This window comes from Zootoca vivipara, chromosome 3, assembly GCF_965207765.1.
Source record: "Zootoca vivipara chromosome 3, rZooViv2.hap1.1, whole genome shotgun sequence".
NCBI classification, from domain to species: domain Eukaryota; kingdom Metazoa; phylum Chordata; class Lepidosauria; order Squamata; family Lacertidae; genus Zootoca; species Zootoca vivipara.
In genome coordinates, this window is record NC_142586.1 from 76,083,348 (window position 1) to 76,099,075 (window position 15,728).

Here is a 15,728-nt window from a genome sequence, read left to right on the forward strand (position 1 = left end):
AGTTAAAGGGGTTCAGTTGGCTAAACTATTATCTACACCTAGCAGATATTTATTACATCTCATGGGAATGGGCAAAACCATACTTTTCATGTCATAACAGAAATCCAGAGGAAAGAATCATGCCATAAGAATCCTTGCTATTTTGTTAAAATAAGAGTTTAGAGTTACTTTCATTTTAGAAATAGCTTCTTGGCACTATATATGCCTGGAAATATTAAAATGAGTTTTTTCATTATAAGGAAAGGGAAAAAATGGTAAATGGTAACCAAAGACTAGGACATACCTTTCTTGTTTTGTGAGGATTTTTCATTCTAGAAGACTTTTTAATATCCACTTCAGTAGTATTTACACATCCAGGCTAAAAAAACAAACAAAATCAATATGTAAATGTGATGGCTTCATATATAGCTAATTAATTTGGCTTTGAGTTAAGGAAGGTTGGCTTCATTCATCAGCTCACTGCCCCGGTCCAAATTAACCACTGCTGTCACTTGGGCTGACTAGATTCTAGAAATCTGGTATATCATTTAAAAAAAATCACCTGTAGAACAATAAGTTAAGATGTATTAGCTAAACACTATAATAAAACGGTGAAAACACACACACCAGCCAATTGTTCTTGGCTCAACCTCTAACCATGAAGTATCTCTTTAATAATAATAATAATAATAATAATAATAATAATAATAATAATCTTTCTTGTTGCAATTTCTGATCTTTCACGGGAAAATCTCTCATATTAATTGAGATACATTGTGGGACAATTAAATACCCTGATTTTAAGCCAGTGCCTCCTTTACCATAATAGTTAAGTGTTAAGGGAATTATTTGTTAAGGTGTTATTTGAACCAGAGACCAAATAGCAAACATGCGCTGGATTATGGAGAAAGCTAGAGAGTTCCAGAAAAACGTCTACTTCTGCTTCATTGACTATGCAAAAGCCTTTGACTGTGTCGACTACAGCAAACTTTGGCAAGTTCTTAAAGAAATGGGAGTGCCTGATCACCTCATCTGTCTCCTGAGAAATCTCTATGTGGGACAAGAAGCTACAGTTAGAACTGGATATGGAACAACTGATTGGTTCAAAATTGGGAAAGGAGTACGACAAGGTTGTATATTGTCTCCGTGCTTATTTAACTTATATGCAGAATTCATCATGCGAAAGGCTGGACTAGATGAATCCCAAGCCGGAATTAAGATTGCCGGAAGAAATATCAACAACCTCAGATATGCAGATGACACAACCTTGATGGCAGAAAGCGAGGAGGAATTAAAGAACCTTTTAATGAGGGTGAAAGAGGAGAGCGCAAAATGTGGTCTGAAGCTCAACATCAAAAAAACCAAGATCATGGCCACTGGTCCCATCACCTCCTGGCAAATAGAAGGGAAAGAAATGGAGGCAGTGAGAGATTTTACTTTCTTGGGCTCCTTGATCACTGCAGATGGTGACAGCAGTCACAAAATTAAAAGACGCCTGCTTCTTGGGAGAAAAGCAATGACAAACCTAGACAGCATCTTAAAAAGCAGAGACATCACCTTGCCGACAAAGGTCCGTATAGTTAAAGCTATGGTTTTCCCAGTAGTGATGTATGGAAGTGAGAGCTGGACCATAAAGAAGGCTGATCGCCGAAGAATTGATGCTTTTGAATTATGGTGCTGGAGGAGACTCTTGAGAGTCCCATGGACTGCAAGAAGATCAAACCTATCCATTCTTAAGGAAATCAGCCCTGAGTGCTCCCTGGAAGGACAGATCGTGAAGCTGAGGCTCCAATACTTTGGCCACCTCATGAGAAGAGAAGAATCCTTGGAAAAGACCCTGATGTTGGGAAAGATTGAGGGCACTAGGAGAAGGGGACGACAGAGGACAAGATGGTTGGACAGTGTTCTCGAAGCTACGAACATGAGTTTGACCAAACTGCGGGAGGCAGTGCAAGACAGGAGTGCCTGGCGTGCTATGGTCCATGGGGTCACGAAGAGTCGGACACGACTAAACGACTAAACAACAACAAGGGGCAATTAAAACCAAATGGTCTTCCTTCTGCATTTCTTCTTTAAGCACACCATGCTAGTTTTGTTAACCTTGGTATATATCACTGCCTTCCCTGATCTTTCCCTGCCTGACTACCCAAGGTTCTTCAATCTACGTCAGGTTTCACCAACCTGGTGCCCTCCAGCTGTTTAGGCGTACAACTCCCTTCAAACCCAGCCAGTATGGCTGGGTTGGCTGGTGCAGATGGGAACTCTAGTCCAAAGACATCAGGCTGGCCAAAGGCTAATCCAGAGAGACAATGATTTAATCTGGAACCCTTGATATGTAAAGGATGTGTTTTACTGCTGAGCTATCAAAGTTGGGAATCCTCTCACCTTGGATGTAACATGCACTGCAGCCATATCTACAGATGATTCAAACAATATTCTCTCAAGATTGTGGGGTGGGAAGTCAGGACCATACAGATCATCCACACTTTTTTGCTCTGTCAGACTTTATGGTTAAATGACGTGAGAGAACATGGGCATTCATGCTTTTTCACCATCCTGATGGAGGGACTGCTTAGCTAGATTATGAAGTGTCCTCAAAGGAACTTTGGACACTCTCTGTCTTCTAAGAACTTCAGAAGACAGCCCCCCCCCGGCACTTCTTCTGGTAACATTGCCCTTTTGGGGGGTAAAACTTGCATGGGAAGTTAAATAGAGCGAACTTGATCAATGTGAGAAAGCTGACATGAAATGTAAGATAAAGCAGTTTGTTCTGCTTTGAAGTCATCCCTTCTTTCCTAAAAAGCATTTGAACTCCCAATACAGTATAACATAATCCAATAATTCTTCCACCATCAAAACAAAATGGTCAGTAAATGGTTGACCCATATCTATTTGACTTTGTCAATCTCCTTCAACAAATTGTGTTTGTTTGTTTGTTGTTATACCACCCTATACCCACAGGTCTCAGGGCAGTTCACAAGATAAAATCGCAATATAAAATAATAAAATACCTAATAAAAACAAGAACAAGAACAACCCAATAATCTTGTTTCTTGAAGCAGTGTTATTTATTCATTTATTTTTTTATTATTTAATGAGACTTATAGCCCACCTTTCCTTTGTCATTGAAACCAAGGTGGTGTAAAACTGACATTTACCCAGGATATGCAGAAATGAAGATACCTGACATTCTGTGATTCACTCTGTTTGCCATCACAGAAAGCAGCCATGTAGTGTAGTGTAGTGTTTTAGAAAATAAGGGTCAATGCATGGTTTTAGCTATTTAACTGCATTGTAATTTACTTTTATGGGGACAAACTTTACTGGGATTAGCACATCTTCCTGGACTGCTGCCATCTCACTCATTCTAATTGGGCTTGCCAGTCTTGCAATATGAATACAAATTGTGGGAAACAGATGCTGTGGATAAACTAAGTTGACTTGATGTTTCATTATTGCTAATAAAATTAAAAACCCGTTAGAATTGAAAAATGTCATAAAATGGCCTGTAAAATCTCTAAACCAATACTGACTTCTATTTCATGTTCACCCAGTCAAAGGCATACCTCAAACAAGGCATTTCTTCTAGAGCCTTCCTTTTAATTTTTATATCAAATTTCTATTCACTAGCATGAATGTACCCTTTATATATGTTCTAGATACAAGCTAAATTTGTCCTGTTCTTAAAATGGCTTTGAGACATTTTTTGGAGATAATGTGCTAAAAGGTGTGCTGTGCATGCTAAATCAGATGATTCCTGAAGATCATGTGCTTGTTCGTAGGGACATTATACAGAAGTGTGGTTTAGCTGGACCAGCAACAACAGCTTTTAAACCCTTCTGATCCTGCCTTTTATGGATTTTCTTTACTGCATGACGTGTGTAAAACAAAAAGCAGACCCTGGCTGGGGCCTGGTTGCTGTCTGTGAAGAAAGGGAGCATCTCAGGAGCACAGCGTCCACTTACACAAGGTTTTAAACTTGCCAAAATGGGCACAGGCAAACTGTCTGACCCTTAAACCATGAATCTCCACACCTTATTGTTGATGCGCATCTTATTCCTGATGCAAATTCTCATGAAATGATTCCAGTTCTTGCCATGTCCAGCATCATTAAAGATCAAGGGAGGCCATTATACCTTTCCTCCATGCCACACAGATTTGATTTCCCTGCATGCACTTAAAAGCATGGGGCTCATTATAGTTCACTAAGATAGCACCTTCAAGCACTCCTAGTGCATGCATCACAGTTGTTTAATTTATCCTGTGAGGCAGGTTAGAGATAACAAATTCCCACCAGTGTCACTTCTGCAGGGTATTTCTTTGCTCTAATTTCCCACCCTTTGGGCTCTTTGCCAAGCTCAGAAAATACTGCTCTGTTCTGATGCTCCCATAAACTACACTCACCACCTGTGGCGGCTTCCTGCTTCAAGTACTTCTCTTAATATACCCAAAACAAATTCTTCTCACCCAAATATTCAATGACATGGAGATTTTTTTATAAAACAAAAAGTTACAAAAAGTTAAATGTTTACAAGCACAGTCATTTAACCATATATCCATGAAGATATAAAGTCCCTCTGTAAATGGCCATTGTTCCTTGGTAAAAGGCAGTGTGGAAATAGTCTAAATTTGAGTTGGGAACAGGGGAGTGAAAAACATCCCTGACAATTTCCACAAATATTGTTTTCCTGACCTAAATGTGACATCACATATCCACAAAAGTGAAAGTGTAATTTTTATACTGGAAACTGATAGATTCCTGGCTTCTTTAGATGCTACAATTTTTATTTTTATTTTGCTGGCCCCAACTGTGAGGAAATTTAAAGAGTAAAACAGGACATTGTAATTCATGACCTAAAGAACCAACTATGATCGCAGGGACATATTTTCCCCCAGTTCTTACCAACTGGAAAGTGAGACCTCACAGCTCCCCAACAGCATGCCATGTTTGTGCATAAGAAGAGAGTAGATCAAGCAGCTCGCTGAGCAAAAAGTATAATGTCTGAACTAGCCTTGCAAAGTCAGGAAAAAACAAATAAAAAAAGAAAACAATATTCCTCCAAATCCTAGATAGATGCTGATGCTCCACCTTACAAGGATCCATTTGTTTACATACCACTGGCCGGTGTACATCCCAAAATGCTCTCTCTTGGCTATCGAGGATTTTCCTCTCTATCTTGTCCCTTTTCTTGTCCACTCTGTTGATGGTGAGGTAGATATGTAACACAAAGAATGTAAATTGAAATACCTCTTAAGATGGTGGGCGACAAATCCAGCAACAAAACGTCAGTGGAACTCACTTTGCTTGTGCTTCTGCTTGCATAAAAATAAACTCCCATTTCCGTGCAAATGCTCGCTGTAACCTGGCCAAGCTCTCCTGAAAACATACCACATATTAGCAAGTTCCTTGGGTAGCCCTTTAAAGACTTTCTATCGGCTTTTCAGGTGGACTGTTCCACAGGGCAGCCGGCTCTAGCTGAGACATTGTCACTCTGTGAGTTCCTGCTGTGTTGTGCGCAAGCTGCTGGATATACTGGCGGTGGTGGGTGGCTGCAATTCTTTTTAGATGCCTCTTGTAATGATTGTTGGAGAAAGATCCTGGGGAGAGATCCTTGGGGAGCATGAAATGTTCCTAAGATAAATTTATCTGAGCGGGTTTCTTCCTTGTTTAATTACACATCCGAAACATCCAAATTCCCCTCTGATTTTACAGTAGGCATCCCCAAACTCCGGCCCTCCAGATGTTTTGGACTACAATTCCCATCATCCCTGACCACTGGTCCTCTTAGCGAGGGATCGTGGGAGTTGTAGGCCAAAACATCTGGAGGGCCGCAGTTTGGGGATGCCTGTTTTACAGGATTTCTTGTTAATGGGGCAAGATGCAATATCCAGAGACTCTTGTGTCCTCCATTCCCCTGGCATTGCTTTGCAGCCCAGACCTTTCACTTCCACAGAACTGGATGGGAAAGCTCTCAATGTACACTGCAACCTCCATGCTAACAAATGGAGAGCTGGGTCACAAGACAAGTTTCTAGGTGGCTTTCCCCCATATCTAAAAATTGTAACATAAATAAATGTTGAAATTCATATGCTGATCTATTTCCAAGAAAGACTCTGCACTTCTGTCCTTTTACAGAAGTAAATTGTAGATAAATGAGCCTTACATGTTTAGATCCAGGCACAACTGCTGGGGGAACTTGTAAAATTTAAAGTGTAGTGCAGAAGGTGAACCTGAGATGTTCAGGATACAGCACTGTAGCTACAAGCAGGCTCTTCTCCTGGAGCTGAAAGTAGAATTGGGCCTGTACATGTTAGCAGCAATCCTACACACACTTACTGGGAAGTAAGCACTACTTAACATGATGGGGCTTACTTCTGAGTAAAACGTGCATAGGATTGTGCTGCAAGCCTCCTGGGAGCTTTCATATTGGGGCTAACTAAAAGGAACCTGTCTATGAAATGGTGTTGAAAATCTAGCCCAGGCATCCCCAAACTGCGGCCCTCCAGATGTTTTGGCCTACAACTCCCATGATCCCAGTGGTCAGGGATGGTGGGAATTGTAGTCCAAAACATCTGGAGGGCCGGAGTTTGGGGATGCCTGATCTAGCTGGAAGTGTAGTTGCTCTCACAGTGGAACCTTGGTTTTCAAATGTCTTGGCTGCCGAATGTTTCAGAAGCCAAACAACAAAAACCCAGAAGTGAATGTTTCCATTTTTTAAACGTTTTTTGGAACTCGAACAGCTTCTGAGGCTCATTTCTCTCCCCCCCCCCCAAATTGAAATTGCCGACAGCCCTTTGATTTTCGGTTTTCAAACGTTTTGTAAGTCAAACGTTCTTCCGGAACGGATTACGTTCGAAAACCGAGGTTCCGCTGTACTAAGAAAGGGTCCTTTTAGTATTTAGCTGTGCTGAATAGTAAAAAAAAATACTGTCTGTAGTGAGGATACTTAAAAAAATTATATTTATATGATGAATATAATTTTATAAAAATATGAATAGTGAATATTTACATTGAAAAAACACAATTATGTACTGTTTGAAGTAAGGTGCATTTTTCACCCCCAGCTCACATACAGGTTGGCATTAAGCCAACGTGTACATTGGCTTTCCAACCTCTGTACTTACAAACCAATTCACCCTCCACCTTAAATGATACTTTAAATGAACCTAATTCTGTCTTGTGATGCAGCTTTTTGATTCAGGATCAACACAGACCAGCTTGGGGATCTACTGCATGTACAACTGAAAGCCTTGTTTATTGCTGAACTTGCAGCCTCTAAGAGACCTAGACTATAACAACTCTGTGGAAGCTCAAATTAAATCATCTGTGTTTTTGCCACACTCCTATCTCTAATGTAATGCTGCAGATTTTGCAGTTCTCTGCAGGATTTTCGAAACACTAAAGTATCACTGAAGTACCTGTATGTGGGTTACAGTTCCTGAACCTGTATTTTTTAGGAGCGGGTAAAAAAATTAAGAACAATAACAGTGCTGTATTGTCTTGCTCCCTGCACACACTACCAAGTTTCAGAGTCTCATTTATCTGACAGTTCCAGGAAAGGCCTCAGGTACTTACTGCTTCATAGTCTGCTAGCTCAAGCCGTGCTTTGTTTTGCATTGTTCGCTTGCAGAGGTAAACCGCTGGAACACAAAAAATAATCAATCATTTCTTGCTATCTAAAACCCCAGACATCAAGATCTAAAGGCTTAATATGCTTTCCATTCAACCAGAGGTTCCCGAGCATTGTGTCTCCATCCTATGTTTCAGTTTCAAAGGTTAGGGTTTATCCAAACAGGGCTATTTTTCACTAAGGACTCAACTATACAGCTACAAATAAAATGTTTTAAGTGTGTTTGAAGTGCAATATACAATGTGACACTAGATGACGATGGTGAGCCTTATGGAAAAGTCAATGTAATTTTTTAAAACGCTTTTTAAAAGTATTTTCAGAATGGTTTTTATATGTATGTAGATATAGTGGGTGTCAAAAGTAATGATTCAGTGATTTCTACGGCTGTGCATGATTATGATGAAAGTAAGTGATTGAGAAGTTTTTAGAATTTTTATTATTTTTATTTACTTTGCTTTCTGCCATTTAATCAAGAGAAAATGCCCCTCTCCTAAACAATGAAAACTATGGACCGTGGCCTGGATTGACACTGTAGAGTTATTAATTATGTTGGAGCACCATATCTGTAAGGGAGAGAGAAAAGCTAACACATTTCCCACACCTTAGCCACCTTCATTGTAAGTGCAAGAAATAATGAATTCCTTGTGATAGCATAATAAATGCAAGTCTTTGCAGGTGTTAGTCTCCAGCCCGCAACCCTTCAGAGCACATCCTTTTGGTGTCACAAATTTCTCCAAATGGCCTCTAAATGAATAAAAGAGTCCATCCGTTTCACAGTTCTCTGTTTGGGATATACACCAGTGAATGTAAAAGTGCCAACTGACCTTTAGACAGGGTCAAAGCATTCAAAATATATTGATCCATGTGTTATCCAGACCATAGCCCCTTTCAGAAGTTAAATGGGCATGTGAAGCAGGGAGTGAGATCGTGGATGTCTAACCTCTAAGCAGCTGCATATGTAGGGCCTCTTTTCAGATCTTACTATGAACATGACAGGGACGTGGGTGGTGCTGTGGGTTAAACCACTGAGCCTAGGGCTTGCCGATCAGAAGGTCGGCAGTTCGAATCCCCACACGACGGGGTGAGCTCCTATTGCTCGGTCCCAGCTCCTGCCAATCTAGCAGTTCGAAAGCACGTCAAAGTAGTTAAATAGGTACCGCTACAGCAGGAAGGTAAACGGCATTTCCGTGTGCTGCTCTGGTTCGCCAGAAGTGGCTTTGTCATGCTGGCCACATGACCTGGAAGCTGTACGCCAGCTCCCTCAGCCAATAATGTGATATGAGTGCCGCAACCCCAGAGTCGGTCACGACTGGACCTAATGGTCAGGGGTCCCTTTACCTTTATGAACATGACACAAATATTTCCCTGCTGTATGCCGCCTTGAGTGGGGTTTTAACTGTGGAGAGATTTCACAAGAGGAGCAAAAAGACTTCTTCTTGGCAGTCGGAGCAGTCCAGCCAAGGAAGGTGCCATTTGGCACAGAGGGTGGGTGGGCACCTGCCAAAAGGCACTTGTGGGTAGAAGCAACAAGGTATCCTTTTGAGGACGTTCTGTGCAGGCCTCCTGCTGATCTCCCCCAAATGGGCACCAAGATGTCCCCCTGTGCCCTTTGAAGCTGCCCTTGAGTCTGTTAGGAGCATCTCATGCCTTTGCAAGATGAACAGAACCTGGGACAGAAAAAAGGGGGGTTGTCCCAAATCGCCCTCCCTGCCTCTTTTCTGCACATGAATTTGCCTTTCTGTTGCTCTGCGTTCAGCTTCCTGGGCTTTGGAAAGGAAGCACGAGGCTCTTACAGAATCCTCCATCCCTCCTGCCTCCTTCCCTAAGCTCGGAAGCACTTGCCCGGTTTGGGGAAGGAGGCAGGAGGGCTCTCAGAACGTGCCACAGTACCACACTTCCCTCCTGAAGCTGGTGTAGGGGGTTGTTCTATATTTGGTTACAGGCCATATAGTTAAGAGAGTTGATGGCACTGAGATGAACAGTTTTGCCAGTGTGGTGTACTGGTTAAGAGCGGTAGTCTTGTAATCTGGGTTCATGTCTCTGCTCCTCCACATGCAGCTGTTGGGTGACCTTGGGCTAGTCACACTTCTTTGAAGTCTCTCAGCCCCACTCACCTCACAGAGTGTTTGTTGTGGGGGAGGAAGGGAAAGGAGAATGTTAGCCGCTTTGAGACTCCTTCGGGTAGTGATAGAGCGGGATATCAAATCCAAACTCTTCTTCCTAGGCTTTGGGAAGGAGGCATGGGGTTCTGATTTGGGGCGAGGTGCCGGTACTGTGTACCAGCATGTACCACCAGAAAAAGCACTGATTTAAGTACCAGGGAAAAGAATAATATCAGAGTGGTAATATTTGCCTTCTCGTTTCCTTTCAGCACACGCTACCTGCAGTGATGAAGGCCATATTCCAGTTGTTGGGAATCACAAGTGGGGAAAGCCGCCCCGGGTGGCTGGGGCAACCCAGTCAGATGGGCGGCATACAATTATTATCATTATTTTTATTATTAGGCATTCGTATTCCTGCTCTGTTTGTCGGTTTCCTGTAGGGATTTGTGAGAAAAGGCTACTGGACTGGACGAGTCTTTGGCCTGACCATTCAGAACTCTTCTCATGTTCTCATGCCACTGCGGTCCTCTGATACACCCCCGTTGTGTTTATAGGTTTTCAAAATCAAAATGTTATCCAGATCGCAAGCAGAATCCGCTTCCTTTGATTTTGGTGGAAGCAGAATGGCATGTCCCTTATTCTCAAAACCTCATTCAAAACCCTCAAGGGGGATTCCGTGCTCACTGGAATAAAAATAAATGGATTCTCCTTAAGTGCCAGATGATGTTTTAATTTTGAAAAGCAGCCAGCACATATGGGCTGCATCAAAGGACTGCGCCCACAGAACGTCTGTGTGTGTTCAGTGGAAAGAGAGAGCCAATGCAAATGTCATCGTTTTCTTTGTGATAATAATTTATTTGGGAATTTAAATAAGTAATGCATGGCCCCAAGGTGTGGTGTGCAGGTACACATTTCTTTCTACCCTGAGGAATGGATGGATGCCGGAGTGATAGCAATAGCTGGACATAAACAAGTGGAGGCACATTTGGCTGATCCGGATCTGGCCCCTTTTTGCACAAGTCAACTGGGTTAGCTCATTTAACAGCATCCAGTGGACAAGCAGGATCCCCCTATTTCCTTCCATGCATGGTAGATTGCTTTGAAGGTGCCCATACATGCAGCAGCTGCTCTGTGTACTCTAGATTCCTCCTGCATGGCTAATGTACATGCTACATTGGAGCACCCCATCAAAATGATCACACAGGGTTATGTTGCAGTGGATTGTAAATTTCTCTGTTAAGGGGAATCCCTCCACATGACCATATGCAAGGGAGATTCTTGGCCCTTCCTTTCCTAGCAGCAGATTATAAATTTGCTGCAATATAACAGTCCCTTTTCAAGTTTTTACTTGGAAATGTTTAAGGTTCCCCACTCCTCCTCTGTCAGCAGCTTAATTGTACCTTCAAACTCACTGGGAATCCCATATGTTTTTGTTTTTGGTCAGGAGAGACCAGATAATTATGAGGTTTCAAACAAGAAACAAGCAAGTGGACTAATTATACATTACATACTATTTTTTTAGTAGGTAACCCACAGATATATATAAGAAGCTGAGTCAGTTGTTGCAACAGAGCTAAACTGCACTTAAACAACACCGACTTTTGAAGTTTTAAGTAGCTTTTAAGTTTTAAAGTTTGTACTTTTTACACTTTGCGCTGTTTGTATTTTTGTTTTGCTTTTGCCAAGAAAAGCAGCCTAAAATATTTTAAATAATAATATTGTTATTTTTAAAAAGTAAATGGGGAAATAACTCCTAACTTTTTGTCTATCTGACAAGCGTTTAAAATGTCATTTATTTCATTTAATATATTTATATTTCTCATTATTAAAACAAAACACCAAGGCAGCTTCAAATGTACATTGTGTTCTCAGACTATATCTCCTCCTGGTTACAGTTACCGTATTTGTGTTTATGCCTAAACCAGCAGCCAAACACTATACCTCTCACTTTGAAAACCAAGTCCTCATGCAAATGTGTGCACAGTGTTGATATTCAATACCACTGTTTCACCTTCTCAATGTTCTAACATGGTTACTGACCAGAAAATCACTAGCCAGAAGAAAACCAAAACCAAACTCTAGCTGCTTGGAGGCGGAGAGCGGGGTGGGGGGGGCTTAACACAAGCCTGATGCATCTTGGGATAATGCTTCTTTGGGGGAATGTTTAAAATAGTACTTCTCACCAAGTATATAAACCACGATAGCAAAAGTGTTACTACAGCAGTTTGAATACTTGGTGAGAATTGTTCCTTGCATTTTAAGTAGGATTATTCTGAAATTATTCTGAAACATGTGCTTTGGGGATGAATTCTGGAAAGGCAAGGAAATTCTATCCTAGTGTTATGAATTCCTCTCTAAAGACACAAGCTATTCTTTCCCACACACAACAAATAACCAGATTGCATCATTCTATAAGACATTCAAACTTAAAACTATGCAAGAATTTAGAAGATTTGTTATGACCTAAGTCTCTGTGAACTACAATCCACTTCAGCTATTAAATAAAGGGACTGTGGTAGTTCATGGAAGCTCATACATGAATTGGCCTTTAAGGTCATGAGACTCTCTATTGAAAGAGACCAACTACTCCTCTGGGAATTTAGCAGGTGAAGTTTTTCCTGACATAGAGATAAAGTGATGGGGGGGGGGAGTCAACTGCTATTGTTAAAAGCACAGGAACAAGACCTATAATAAACTGGTACCCTCGCGGTGGCAAACAGGGGCAGATATAGAATGAGTGTAAACTGCGTAGTCTGAAAAGCTAACTTTCTTCAGGGACCAGGTGGTATGTTTTGAGTCTGCACATTGGTGCATTGCACACTCTCGTGAATGTTGTTAGGAGGGACCACCACCACCCCTCTTCACCTCACAGAGCTGCCATTCTCTTAAGTCCCCGGGAAGAGGTATTGATTGTGAAACCACTCTGGGAATTGCAACTCTGTGAGGTAAACGGAGGTCTCCTAACAACACTCAGCACTCTTAACAAACTACAGTTCCTCGGATTATTTCAGAAAAGCCATGATTGGTACGACACTGCTTTAAATAGTGCAGATGGTGCCTCGGTTGGACTGCATCTGCTGCTGAAGCTATGAGATAATCTGCCTTCTGAAAAGGTGATCTGGCACAAAACTACTAATACGACATTAGCTTTACGGCAGGGATAGGCAACATGTGGGCCTCTAGATATCGCTAAGCTACACCTTCCACCAGTCCTCACTGTTGACTATGCTCACACAGCTGATGAGACTTTGAGTTCAACAACTTATTGAGGGCCATAAGTTTTCTATTCCTGCTTTGGAATGAAAAACTATTTGTTTAGCTGAGCTTCAGTCCCAGGACTTTGCATTTCACAACTGAGCTGTGCGAACCTGAGATAGGCACAGAATAATTTCAATAACCCCTTAAATTTAAGCTCCCAGGTCATAGGCAAGCACGAACTTCTAACGTCCAAAAATAATGTTGACAACCTGGTGAACATATCATTTTTAAATGCGCCAAAGCCAAACTTCTTTATTTAAAAAGTTGATTCCATCTATCTTTCAAATTTCCACTCAGTCACTATGCACACACTTTGTCAATTCTGCAGTATTAATTTTAAGACTATAACCAAAACCACTTGCTCCTTTCATGCCATGTATATAGTCCAGAAAATTTTAAGCGAAGCAGGAAAGAACGATGGGGCAACAATCCAACACAATAATAGACTGGGCGCAGTACAACGCAATAAATGTCCATAGCCAGGGTTGTTTTCTTGACAGTGCCTATTTACATTTATATATTTATTTTGAGGAATGAAGGTGCTTCATTTTGAAATGTGTTGAATGTGTTTCAAATTTAATGTTAAGTTTAATTTTAAGCTCTGCATGCATAATACATGGCATAAATATCAAAAAGGAAAGTAACCTTATGTCAAAGAGAAATGTTAATGGACCACTTCACAGTGAACTTCTCAAACTCTTGCTGTCTTTCACAAGAATACTACAAGAGGTCACCTAATGATCCCCCATGCTTTGTTTATGGGGCAGAGATTGAAATAAAAGTACATCTAAGTAACATTTTACACCAGGCATAGGCAAACTCCGGCCCTCCAGATGTTTGGGACTACTTTTCCCATCATCCTTAGCTAACAGGACCAGTAGTCAGGGATGATGGGAATTGTAGTCCCAAACATCTGGAGGGCCGGAGTTTGCCTATGCCTGTTTACACCTAATATATGTTAGAAAGATATTAGCGAATGTGGCCATGGGATGATGGTCATGCACAGATTCACATCTCTGTGACCTAGTATGAATTAGTTCTCCGCTCTGGGCATTCTTAAGTTGACCGCTAGCTGTTGTTTCAACCAAACACAAATGTCAAATTCACTACCAGTGAAGCTTTGGGCTTCAGAGGACCCTTGGCCAAGATGCTTTGAGTGGGTCCACCTCCTCCTTCCTGTTACCACCACTGTCAGTTCACTAATCAATCTCGGTCCGGGGCAAAACCGTACAACAATCTAAAGGGAGAGCAGAAGGCAAATGGAAAATGCAGCTTCATCTCCTCCTCTCTCTTGTTGCTGCTCGTGTGCTCAGGATAGCTGAACAGTGACCAGGCGGCAACAGCAAGACAGAGGAGGAGCAAAAGCAGCAGGCTGATCTAGGGGTTAGCAGTGGGACCCTTTCTGGGGAGTGGGCCTTGGGTGGTGCCGAACAATGCCTACATCTGGTGCCAACCCTGCCTTTCAATTAATTTCTGAGTCAGCACATTTACAAAGTGGCAAAAAATACTGCTATTTTTGTATTCCCATGTTGTGTGCAGATTTGACCTCTGCCTTAGTAAACTTTGTAAACCAAAGCCAATCTTGAGCTCAGCATTAGCAGTTCTTGACCTGGGTTTGAAAAGTAAAGCCAGGAGTGGTTTAGTGAAAAAGACGGATTAAATGCAAAAGACAATTATGAGACTTTCATCCATACAATGCAAGACTCCGGAGTGAAAGAGAAGAGAGATCCACACTGACCATAATCTGTGTTTTCCGGCTCCCAACAATTGGATGGCCAAAAATAGGGTGTCTGCAAAATAAAACAAAAATGGAAAAATGTAGGAATTTATGTCTGACAAAACACAAACATGCATACTACATTTCCCTTGACTTCTAAAATTAACTGTCTGGGGAGCGGCTATCATTATCAATTAAACATATTTAAATGCCATACAGCAAATAAAAATTGATACTCCAAATAATGTTGTTATAACTTTGTGCATAGAATCAAGTGTTTCTTATAAGGTTGGGCAATTATCTATATTTTTTCTGAAAACACTCACCACTTCTTCTTTGCAGGAGAAACCAATGCAGGTCTGGTGCCAATTTACAGCAGCATAACATGACTTGCTGGAAGTAGCACAGACCATCTTCTCTATAGGCTGCTGCAGTTTTCCTGTATACAATGGATTGCTTCAGAGCATCTTTGCAGTGACTAGCTAGGAACTGGCCTATACCTCTGCCTTGGGCCACTCAGAATCTCTTGTACTTTTGTAACTTAGATAGAAGTTATAAACCTGCCTTCATTTTGCTATTTAACTGCAGCTTTAAGACCTAGATTATGTAAGTAAATACTACTTTTACTTCTTCACAAAGCAATGTATGTGTGGTTAATATTTTTAGTGAGGGGGACAGAAGGGGGTCATACCAGGAAAATCCAGTCTGCCTTAAAGCATCCTGGATTATTGTTTCTAGAAGGTTAAATCAGTCTTGCCTTAGCTTTCAAGTTTAAAGCTGCAACGGATGGTACTCTGCTGATCTCACTCATATGAGCAAGGAAGGATAATAGCTAAATAATATATCCTCTCCTATTGCCTAAATACATTCTGAATCAGATGGTGGGTGTTCGCATCCCTATCTGGAGATGTGAAGCACTGAACCAAGGACTGGCTACATGCAGAGCAAATACTTTATCACTGAGCTATTGCCCTTCTCCTAAGTATCCATAAATTATCCCTCCTCTTCCTTTGGCCACCTTCTTAAACTACTCCAATTATT

The 15,728-nt window shown here is 41.4% G+C and overlaps 1 protein-coding gene across 13 annotated transcripts in view; it reads right to left on the bottom strand.

Annotated features, from left to right (window-relative positions):
- The window catches only part of RGS7 (regulator of G protein signaling 7), a 136,980-nt gene that overhangs the window by 15,662 nt on the left and 105,590 nt on the right, over nucleotides 1–15,728 (bottom strand). For all 13 annotated transcript variants that reach the window (XM_088666471.1, XM_035108371.3, XM_035108367.3 and 10 more), the window contains 5 exons: nucleotides 14,709–14,760; nucleotides 7,556–7,620; nucleotides 5,280–5,356; nucleotides 5,096–5,177; nucleotides 284–358 (listed from right to left, as the gene is read on the bottom strand). In XM_088666471.1, the coding sequence (XP_088522597.1) occupies nucleotides 284–358; nucleotides 5,096–5,177; nucleotides 5,280–5,356; nucleotides 7,556–7,620; nucleotides 14,709–14,760 (351 nt within the window). The remainder of the gene's footprint in view (nucleotides 1–283; nucleotides 359–5,095; nucleotides 5,178–5,279; nucleotides 5,357–7,555; nucleotides 7,621–14,708; nucleotides 14,761–15,728) is intronic.